This window comes from Microplitis demolitor, chromosome 8 (assembly GCF_026212275.2).
Source record: "Microplitis demolitor isolate Queensland-Clemson2020A chromosome 8, iyMicDemo2.1a, whole genome shotgun sequence".
Lineage (NCBI taxonomy): Eukaryota > Metazoa > Arthropoda > Insecta > Hymenoptera > Braconidae > Microplitis > Microplitis demolitor.
In genome coordinates this window covers 14,683,884-14,694,926 of record NC_068552.1, presented here as the reverse complement: position 1 = coordinate 14,694,926, position 11,043 = coordinate 14,683,884, and the positions used below count along the sequence as shown (strand labels likewise).

Below are 11,043 nucleotides of genomic sequence, written 5' to 3'. Positions count from 1 at the left end.
GTGTTGACCTATTTCCAAAATAATACCCACCTAAAATATGTGAAAAAAGGGCACGGTACGATTTCAAGCATATGTGTTGTCGCAGATATTTTGTCTTTGAATAATGTTTGGTTTCATCATTTTCAGTTTAATGTCGCTAGGTTGAATTGTCGCGGTTGAACTGTCTTTGGTTCAAATGTTATTGTTCTGAACGAAGCTGTCACTTTCCGGTTCCGTCGAGCAGAAAAAAGACATCGCCTCGACCAACAGTCACATGTGACCTAATATTTTCCTTACTTTACTGCTCTAGGTGTGTAATATACTAATTCTGAACTTAAATTTGAAATTAATGTTTTTTTTTCTTTTTTTTTTTTTTTTGTGATTTTTTCAAACCTTGAAACAATCTGGAAGTTGAATCGAGACCATGTCGACTATGCACCGGGTGCTTTTTCAGTTGAGCTATCCGAACTTATCCCATAATCCCTTCAATGTGTCAATATACAAAACGTTAAAATAATTAAACGCGAAAAATCATTATTCTGAAAAATTTGTTCATTACAGCTTTGTTACCATACCCGCACCGAAAGTTTAAATTCCTGCAGTTTAAAGGGCAGAAAGTCGTTCTTTTTCTTGTTTTCGGCTCGAATAGGCAATTATACACTAAATTTGGAATGACCTATTTTCCTTCCTTGATGTGTAATATACTATTTCTTTTATCTCTTAGTTTTCGAGTTACGAATTTTTTTTCCTATTATTATATATATCCGTCCGGGTAGCAATAATCGGAAAAAAAATTCATCTCGAAAACAAAAAGATACAAAAAAAAGTTATTGATTATAATTTCTTGAAAATAATTCATTTCATCAGAAAAAATTAGTTTCATAATCGATTTTACAAATTTTTTCAAAAAATGATTGTTTAAACAAAACGCGCCATTTTTTTTAAATTTTAACTAGAAAATTCATATTCAGCAGCTAAAAATACGTAAAAAAAAAAACGATTAACTCCTACTATTGAAATATATATGTAGCGTTTTGATTTAAAGTTATCAATACTTAGAACTGAAATAAAAAACAAATTGATTTAGCCATGTAAAAGAAAGTCGCTGAAAAAGTGTTGATTACACTGCGAAATTTTCCTCGTTTGGAATACTATGGTGTCATATAGTAAAGTCGGACCATGTCGACCACCTAAAAGAATATTTGTATTCGGCAGCTCAAAATACATAAAAAAAAATATTACTTTTGCTATTGACCCTGAATAGCTACAGGTCTTATCACCGGGGCTATGCTTATTGTTTTCTATCAATAAATTGTTCCTAATAATTTTGATACTGTACTGTTACCACTTCTTTTTCCTCTGATTTTGTTTGAGTTATAACAACAATTGACACTTTTCTTCTTTTTTATTGATTTCTTATTTAACTATTCTTATTGTATAACTTATAACGTTATTCTCTTTGAAGAACGCATAGAAACTGCATATAATTTTACTTATATTTAGCCGATGTGTCGGAAATTTATGATAAATACTCAGGTCTTTTTTTCTCTATCATTCTCAAGTAACCGAACGCTACTATCTTTGTTGTACTCGTACAGTAAATAAAAACTTTTCCCACGTTTAAACAAATTAGTGTTATCTTTTAAATATACTAATATTTTTTAAAAAAAAAACGTAAATTGTTAAGTCACAAACTAATGCATCGATCCGCACTTTACACTTTGCGTTTCGAGTTTTTGTTTAAAAGAAATATTTATAAAAAAATAACCATTAGTTCGCTTTCGTTCAGAAAATCCATTTTTACATTCAGATTGACTCATTTTTGTATATATAATTGATTAAATGTTAATATTTTTTAACATAACATTAACATATTTTCTGTATATCTTTTATTTTCATCAAATTATTCACCTGTAACTAAAAAAATATTACTCAAGTAATAAAAATTAACAAATTAAAAAAAAACGAACATGCTTGAACGTTTTTTATTTATATTTATTTAACTTTATCGTAGTCATGACATATTAAAATATTTCTTTATATAATCAAAATTTACATCTGCAGTATTTACAATATATGAAATTACCGATATGTTAAAATTATATGAAGTATTTAATAAATAAATAAGTAATACTTATCGATTATTAACAATTGAAATTTAAAATAGATAATTATTTACAGTATGAAAATTTTTAAAAAATAATTTAAATTACGACACAACTAAAATTAATGTTATAAGTAAAAATTATAATTCTGGTATAATTGGATTCATATGAACAATATTTTCAGGAAAATGATCCATAATGATAAATTTTTCTTCACTTGGTTCAACAATATTATCAACGAATCCAAACCAATAAATAACAAGACCTGGACCAAAACGATTCCAGTAGCTGAGAAATTGTTCTTTAACATGAGTTTTATGAATATCAGGCGAACCAAAACGTCCTTTGGACTCAATCCAGTTTATTATAAAACCATTAACAGCTAAAGGAATTTCAAGTTTTACATCTGGAGTTTTGTCGTATCCTCGTTCTCTTAAATCATCTTCCGTTGAATATGCGGCATTGCATTCGTTCAAATATTGTTGAAGTTTTAGTTCATATTCATTACCAATAGCTCTAAAATATATCAAACAGACTTTTATAAATAATAAAAGATTTAATAAATCAATTAATTGTTATAAACTATAACTTACAAGCATAGGGAATCAGATATAAATCCATTTCGATCATCATATAATACACACTAAAAATAAAAAAAACAATAAATAACTTCATATTGTGTTAAGTAGTTAATGAAATATTGCGTTACTGATTTCGATTTCAAAGCTAAAAATAAACAAAAATTTTTGAAAGCTAAAACAAAGTATAATTCGAGTGAAACGCCCCCTTTTGGCTTTCAAACTTTTTTTTTCAATTTTTACACTAAAAGAATAATTTATTTGAGTCAAATAAGATTTGTTTCAGGCAAATAAATTCCATATTTGCCTGAAATCGGACTGAAGCCTATTTCCCTTTTTTTTAAATTTTCTATTTTTACAGCGGGAAGTCACCCTTTTGATTTTAGGAAATTTCTTAAAACCAAAACAGCGTAAAAAATTATAAGTCGTTTTTAAAGTAGTAACGCGACATATATGTACAAATATATATTAATCATTACCAAATATACTTCATAGGCTAAATCTGGATCTTGGATGAGCGTTGTATCTTTCATATATTGTGATATAAATGTACGAGAAACTGTGGAAATAAAAGTATTTACATATTATATTCGAACATTTAAATGAATTTAAAATGAAAATGAAAAAATATATTACATTTTTTGTTATCATTTGAAAAATGACGTTCTAAAATAACACGAGCTAATAAAGCTGGAGGCAAATTTGCCGCAGCAGCTAGTCGAACAATTATTCCAGGTCGTTGTCCGCTTTTTTTAGCTTTTATGTATCTAGAAAAAAATTTATTAAATAAATTATAATTTCTTCCTGTAAAAAAATCTTAACTGTAGGGACCGATATCTTCAATAAAATTAACAAAAATATTTAGTTTGTTTTGACTTTTATAGTTTGAAATAAAGTTTACATATAAATATTCGTCAATAATAAACTTTTAAAGTTTAACTTGGTAAAGTAATCAATTGCTAGCTAACAGTATTAATCCTCGAAATATATGCAAAAATAAAATGACATTAAAATAAATAATCCTTAATGACTTAAAGAATTAATTATTAACCAGTTAATTTAAATCCGTTTAAGGATGTACGAGCAGGGTACTTGGTGGGGATAAGTAGTTATGGGCGGGCGGTGAACTAGTTAATATAAAAACAAAATTTTTCAAAATCTGTGAAAAAAAACGTTAAAAATAATGTTCAATTATATTAACAAGTAATTTTTGATACTGAAAATAGCCAACGTTTAATTTTTGGATTTTTTAAGAAATGATAAATTATAAGAAAAAAAATATTCAAAAAAATTGCACTTGTAATCTTTTAAATTTTCTACATGTGCTTATTTTTAGTTTTTTTTTCTCTTCAAATTTAAGTGTTCAAAAAAAAATGCAAAAATTATCAATAGTCTGCCAACTTCAGGATCGTGATTTTTGAATGTTTAAAAAATTTTTTTATAAAATTTCGGGGATCCCCGTTTTGTCCCACGCTTCCCTACGTCAAAGTTGAATGTTATCTGATGCTTTACAAAATTATAAAATTAATCAAATAATATTTTTTTTATAAACAAATAAAAAACTTACTGTCCATAATGGTCATATCGAATGCCATGCAATTTATTTCTACATGTTTTCATTCTCTGCATCACCTCAGCAGATAAAATACTATGGATAGCATTAGACGAAACGCTTAAAAACAATTAAATTAATAAAAATATATATCATATTACATTTTTTTATGATACTGAAATTAGCTGATGATAATAAAGTTTGCAGACATTTAAAAATTTTTGGATTTAAAAAAAAAAAAAATAAATATTAAAAACATATTATGAAAAATTGCACGTATAGTTTATGAAATTTTTGACAGGTGCATTTTTTTAGAAATATTTTTATTATTTATCTGTTAAAAAAAATTTTTTTTAATTTCAAATGTCTGCTAAATTTACTTTTCTAGTTAGCTGACGTCTAATAATTTTTAGATCCAGAGACACGGTAGTGTCTCGCGCCAAGTACACGGTCAAACACATGTATATGTGTGAGTGTGTAGCGCGAGCCTACCTGTCTCTTTTCTTGAGTCGGAGTGGTGTTTTATGGTTATGAGTTACATTTTTTTTTATTAAAACTAAAACACGGCTCATTTCTGGTTTTTCTGAAATATTTGTGTCTCACTCAAAGTTTACCAACTGAATTTTATCACATTTTATTATTATTTATCTTTTAAAATATAAAAAACGTTAGCATATACTATAGTACCTTAAAAATTGAGATTTCAGAAATTTTTTCCATCTATAATATATGCTTATTTATTACCGTCTTAGAATAAATAGTTTCAAGAAGGAGCATGATTAACTCAACTATGGAGACTATATAGTCTCCATAGACTCAACATTAAAGTTTTTAAAATCTGTCTTGATTTTTCAACACTAGAGAGCGCTTTCATTACCCTCGTATGCACAAACAAAGAGGCCTAATGCGTAATATTATTTTACCCATGACGAATGAATAAGCAAGTTTGGGTCAACTATTAACTACCCTAATGGCTACTTTAGCTTGAAATTGACAATAATTTGACAATGAAATTACCTGCAATTCGCTGCCTGACTTTGCTGTCAGTTTAACAGCGAAAGTTGAATAGTAAAATTTGCGGTTAATTTTTCCCCAATGTAGAGGTAACTTTTTTTTATTAGAAACAAAACCCAATTAGCACGGTTTGCTTAGCAAAAGTTCAACTTTACGAAAAAATCCTTTAATTTTTCGTCAAATGTCGGTCAATTTCAGGCATTTTTGTTTTTGAAGACAATTTGTATAAAACTTTTGAAGTGAATTTGCATTCTAATTCGGGTGGTAATTTAACGTCAAATTGTATGGCAAGTTGTATACCAATTGTCATCAAAAACGAAAAAGTCTGAAACTGACGGTCATTTGACAAAAAATTCAAGGAAACTTTTGCTAAAGCAAATCGTGCTATTAGGGGGTATGCTCGGCAAATCTGATAATATGGTAAGTTTACCAGGAACTCAGTTTGGCCAACAGAAACAAACTAAAATATTTTTATATTTTTAATGTTGTTAGTCACAGGCAAGTGACATTATCCACTACAAAGTGGTAATTTTAAACTATCCTTATTTACCCGCTCAATTGAACTTGGATTTCAATCCTATTGTATGACTAAATGATGAGTTATCATCACGAAAGTATTTTCAATATTAAAAAATTAATTATAACTGTTTTCATCAACTGAAAATACTAATAAATTATTTAGATCACAATTTTTATAACAAACTCGATCTAAATAATTTCGTGTATCTCAACAGTTTTGTTAAACTCGATAATGGTATAATAACTAAAAATTACCATAGAAGTCAAGAATTCGATTGATTAGTTTATTGATGTTTATTTAAGTTGGCATGTGTTATATTTTAAAAAAAAGTGGCGCTTAAAAGTAAAACAATAGTGGGGGTCATTGTTCTTAAAAAGAATTTTTCCTAAAAATATTCTCTATTTTCTCACAAGAAAAAAAAATCATTACAATAATACTTTTTTAAAAGTTAATTTCAATTTATGCGGTAAATTATAGTGTACTATTATTGTCTAATAATGATTAAACTGTGAGCCAATAGAATGATTTTAAACTTAAAAATGATTTGACGACTTGACAAAATATTACACTACGTTTGATCGTAGATGGGGCGACGCAGACAAAAATTTTCTGACAACTCTGAATTAAATTTTCCCTCAATCTGCGGTGGATATAGGACGGCAAAATGAAAAAAAACTCACATTTCTTAGTTGCTAAGATTATTTCATGTAAATGTTTCGTAATATTAAAAAATTTATAATTATTGTATCAAAGGATTTTATTCAGAAATATAAAAAACAATGTAACTTTCAGATAATATTTGAAGTTGCTTTGCTTTACAAAAAAAAGAGAAATCCCACCAAAAACAGATTCTCTGTAAAAAAATCGCGCCAAGTACACGTTCAACACTATCTATGAATGGAAAAAATGTACTTTACAAAAAGCTATAAAATCTTGAAAACACCAAGTAACTGGTAGCATTGGAAATCATGAGAAAAATCTGAATCAAAATATATAATGAAAAAAAATGATCCGAATGTACTTGGTGTGCGTTTAAACAATAAATTTTCTTGTTATCGTCATTTCTTTGCAGTTTACTAAAATTCAGAATCGATCATAGAAATTGACTGTAAAATCAAAAGCGTGTAGTCAAAATTTACACACTTGCCGAAAAACATTGAAATGCGGCAAGCAAGCTATAGAAATTTAACACACCGTTAAACGTGTATCAACCCTGCTTAAAAAATCCGATAGATTCTTATAGCTGTATGTATAAGGCCCTATACTTAACTATAGCGCTTCTCATAGAACTCATTCATTCTTATAAAATCCCTATAGGAATGCATAAGAATCTATTGGATTCTATGAGATTTTCTAAACAGGGAAATGACTACAAAAAAACTATAGTTTGCTTATGACAAACATGGGATACACTCCATGTGTGTTAAAATAATACACTTATAGAGTGGATTTGCAGTGAATTACTTGACTCAATGAAATCGTGACGCACACCAAGTACATTCGGATCATTTTTTTTCATTATATATTTTGATTCAGATTTTTCTCATGATTTCCAATGCTACCAGTTACTTGGTGTTTTCAAGATTTTATAGCTTTTTGTAAAGTACATTTTTTCCATTCATAGATAGTGTTGAACGTGTACTTGGCGCGATTTTTTTACAGAGAATCTGTTTTTGGTGGGATTTTTTTTTACCGATAAATTATAAGAAAAAAAATATTTGAAATAATTGCACCTGTAGTTTTTTAAATTTTCTAAATGTGCATATTTTTAGTGTTTGTTTTTTTTGTAATTGATTTAGAGAAAAAAAATTCAAAAATTACTAATTGTCTGCTAACATCAAAATCATAATTTTTTTAAGATACTGAAATTAGCAGACGTCTAATAATTTTTGAATTTTTAAAAAACATGATAAATTATAAAAATACAAATATTTGAAAAAATTGCGCCTGTAGTTTTTTTAATTTTCTACATGTTCATATTTTTAGTTTTTTTTTGTCTCTGATTAGTTGAAAAAAAAATTCAAAAATTTTAAATTGTCTGCTAACTTCAGGATCACATTTTTTTGAGTATAAAAAAAATATAACTTACTCAGGATACTTTTTAATCAACATGTCAGCACAATCACGTGTTAATCCTTTAAACTTACCAATATCATTAACAATTTCTTTATACAATTCAATCTTCATTTTAAAAAATATTTTTAAATAATTTATTTATTTTTTAATTATAATAATAATGATAGATTACACATAAAAAAATGATACTTGTTTACTTATTTAGGTTATGTTGATTATTATTTTCTGTTTTAAATGACAGCTGCTGCAACCTTCAGTCACATGTTGAAAATATCTTTAGAATGATCAAAAGATTGGAGGCTGTCATCCAATAAACTTTAAGAACTAACAGAAAATTTAAAGAAAAAAAAACATATATATATATATATATATATATATATATATACATATATATATATATATATATATATACATATATATGACCGGCTAATTAGTTTTGTGTATTTTCTTTTGTCATTGTATTGTATGTATTTAAAATTAAATTTTATTATTATTAATCAATTAATAATGATTCAAATTAAAATTAATTATTGATTATAATTAGTGTAATTATTATTTATGTTAACTATTACATGTGATTATAAATAAATGAAGTAATTTTCTTTAATTAAAAGAAAACTAAATGTACCTATAATAAAATAATATTTGAATAATGAAAAAATATAAAAAAGGTAGTGAATCAAGTGATAAAAAAAAATCTGCAAGTAATACTCTAGGTAATTATTTAAATATTCAAATTTATTTGACAGCTAATGATAATTTTATTTTTAATTATTACATTGTTTGTTAATAATTAATAATTTATAAAATTTGTTTTTCTATATAAGTTTCAAATGATGACAATAACAAAGTGGATGAAACGACGAAAGAGAAGGTTAATTCAACACCAAGTACACCAAAAAAATCAAAACCACCAGATAGTAGCAGTGAAACACCAGACAGTGATTATCATGATGTATTTTCATTAACTCAAGATAAGAGTATAGATGTTACGTGGGATTGGAACAGTACACCGAGTAGAAAAAAAAATAATGACCGTACACCTAGGAGATCTACGCTGATACACAAGAAACGAACGTCTAATTCACCATTGTTATACAATCCTACTAAAAGAAAAATAATAAGAAAAGATAATTCAAATGATCTTGATAAATTGAAAGCTGATATGATTGCGTTGCAAGCAACTATTGCTCTGGAAACAAATCTTTCTAATTCAGCTGATGAGTCTAGTGCTGGTCAGTCAAATAACATTAATAATGATGGTGATGGTGATAAAGACGTTGACATCCCGGAAGAATTTAAATTCGATGATGATTTCAATGACGAATCAGTTCTTGTTGTTTCGCTTCCTGATACTGTAATAGCAAAGGACAGTGATGTTGGTAAAAATAATGATATTGATGATATGTTTGATGATTCAATGAATGATACGATGATAAGGTGTAGTCAAGAAATAGAAGAGAAATTAAAAATTACTCCTGATTCTAAGTCTAATAAAAATAGTAATAGTAGTAGAAATAATAATAATAATAATAATAATTTGAATCGAGTAATTAATTTTAGTAGATCAAAATCATCAAATGATTTTAAAAATTTACCCACCTCGAATTTTAAACCTCAAAATCATTTACCCGCAAACAAATCAACTAATAAATTAATGTCAGAGGAAAGTTTAACAAAATTTACCAAACATAAGTCAGATCCAATCAACAAACCTTTGAATTTAAACGGACAGCAAAGTACATCGGGTTTAAAAAGTAATAATTCAAATGAAAATACCGCGAGTTTGGACGATGATAATTTTTTAGATGATTCATTTGATGATTTCTTGGCATCCTGTGAAACAGATTTAACTAAAACTGAAAATACTGATTTGGTTTCAAAACCAACAGACAATCGTTATGGTAAAGTTTACAGTCCACGTGGAGAATCATTGATGACATCGAAAAAATCACATACATTTTTACCCAAAGTTCCTCATAAATCGTCATCGTCTTCATGTTCATCGAAACAATCTAGTGTTAATCGTAATGTTAGTGTTCCAATAATGAAACCAACCGGTACGATACCTAGAAATCCATCGATGTATAATAATAATAATAATAATAATAATAGTAATAATAATAGTAATAATAATAATAATAGTAATAGTAATAGTAATAATCGTACATTTAAACGTACAGAAAGTTCAACAAATTTAAAAACAAGTGTACCAGTTAACGCTAGTACACCAACAAAACCACAAGACTGGAAATTTTTTAAATCTAAAAGCAATTCAGAGTCAAGTTTTGAACACAAAACAAATAATAATACATTTTTAGCTCAAGATAAAAAATCAAATTCAAATTTACGTAATAATTTTAAAGTCAATACTAGTGTAAATTCAAAAAGTAGTTGCAGAGCGTTTACTGGGGCATCCGTAAGTACTGAACATCTGGCTGTTCGTCGGACTACAACTTGTCTGGATTCCAGTAGTGCAAGGAAAAATATTGTTAAGGATAATACTCAGTTGTACAATAATGTTGACAGATTTGGGGGAAGAAGAAACGAAGGTCTTAGTATGTCTAAGAATAATGATCCTGCCAGGCAGTTATCAGCAGCAGCAGCAGCATCATCATCATTACCATCATCGTCAAGAGATGTTTCCATTGGCATGCAATCACTGCAACTATGTACGCCCGAGGAGATCGAAAGAAAAAGGATTGAAGCTAAAATGAAATTGGAGGCAAGGAAAAAAAGATTGCAGGCAAGTAATAGTGATTTGGTGAGACCTAGTGATAGATGAGGAGCGACAATTGTTTATAGTGTTTGTTTATTTTATTGTTTTTTTCTCTGACTAATTAATTTTTTACTCAGGTGTTTTATTCATGTGGAATGATTGGATTTGTTACGTTTATTTCTACCAATGATAAATTTATTGTTTACGATTATTATTTTTTTTTAAACTAAGATTAATTATTGTTTTAATTAACTTAAATTTTTTTTCGCATTCCATGTTTATAAAATATCTTACTGTGGTGTATAGCACTATGCAGTGTACAGTAAGTTGAAAAATTCTATAATTTTTATATTTGTCGCTGCCTGTTAAATATTGTAAAAAAAAAAAAAAAAAAGAAAAAAATAGATAAAACTCAGGTTTAAAAATGTAAATATGATATAACAAGTTAATGATATTTTATAATTGAAAAATAAATTTTCATTTTTTTATAATTTTTAGTT

The 11,043-nt window shown here is 27.2% G+C and overlaps 2 protein-coding genes across 3 annotated transcripts; one reads left to right on the top strand and one right to left on the bottom strand.

Annotated features, from left to right (window-relative positions):
- Window positions 1-2,043: 2,043 nt before the first annotated feature.
- LOC103573195 (CDAN1-interacting nuclease 1) lies at window positions 2,044-8,057 on the bottom strand. Of its 2 annotated transcripts, none has more exons than XM_008552167.2 (6): window positions 7,838-8,057; window positions 4,230-4,334; window positions 3,299-3,429; window positions 3,142-3,221; window positions 2,678-2,727; window positions 2,044-2,600 (listed from the first exon to the last, which is right to left on the bottom strand). In XM_008552167.2, the coding sequence occupies exons 1-6, from the start codon at window positions 7,933-7,935 to the stop codon at window positions 2,225-2,227; spliced, it is 840 nt and encodes a 279-aa protein (XP_008550389.1). In that variant the 5' UTR covers window positions 7,936-8,057; the 3' UTR covers window positions 2,044-2,224. The 2 variants fall into 2 exon arrangements, with proteins under 2 accessions (XP_008550389.1, XP_008550390.1); XM_008552168.3 differs by lacking the exon at window positions 7,838-8,057 and adding an exon at window positions 4,902-5,863.
- A 197-nt stretch (window positions 8,058-8,254) lies between these two features.
- LOC103573326 (uncharacterized protein DDB_G0287625) lies at window positions 8,255-10,910 on the top strand. The gene is made up of 2 exons (XM_008552361.2): window positions 8,255-8,540; window positions 8,652-10,910. Exons 1-2 carry the CDS (start codon window positions 8,477-8,479, stop codon window positions 10,607-10,609), a joined length of 2,022 nt encoding a protein of 673 aa, XP_008550583.1. The 5' UTR covers window positions 8,255-8,476; the 3' UTR covers window positions 10,610-10,910.
- The last annotated feature ends 133 nt before the right edge of the window (window positions 10,911-11,043 follow it).

Coding starts and splice junctions, on each gene's coding strand:
- LOC103573195 (XM_008552167.2), bottom strand. CDS start 7,935: ATGAAGATTGAATTGTATAAAGAAATTGTTAATGATATTGGTAAGTTT. Junction 2,728..3,141: donor TAGCCTATGAAGTATATTTG/GTAATGATTAAT, acceptor TTTTATTTTTAG/TGTGTATTATATGATGATCG. Junction 2,601..2,677: donor ATATCTGATTCCCTATGCTT/GTAAGTTATAGT, acceptor GATATATTTTAG/AGCTATTGGTAATGAATATG.
- LOC103573326 (XM_008552361.2), top strand. CDS start 8,477: ATGAAAAAATATAAAAAAGGTAGTGAATCAAGTGATAAAAAAAAATCT. Junction 8,541..8,651: donor ATCTGCAAGTAATACTCTAG/GTAATTATTTAA, acceptor TTTCTATATAAG/TTTCAAATGATGACAATAAC.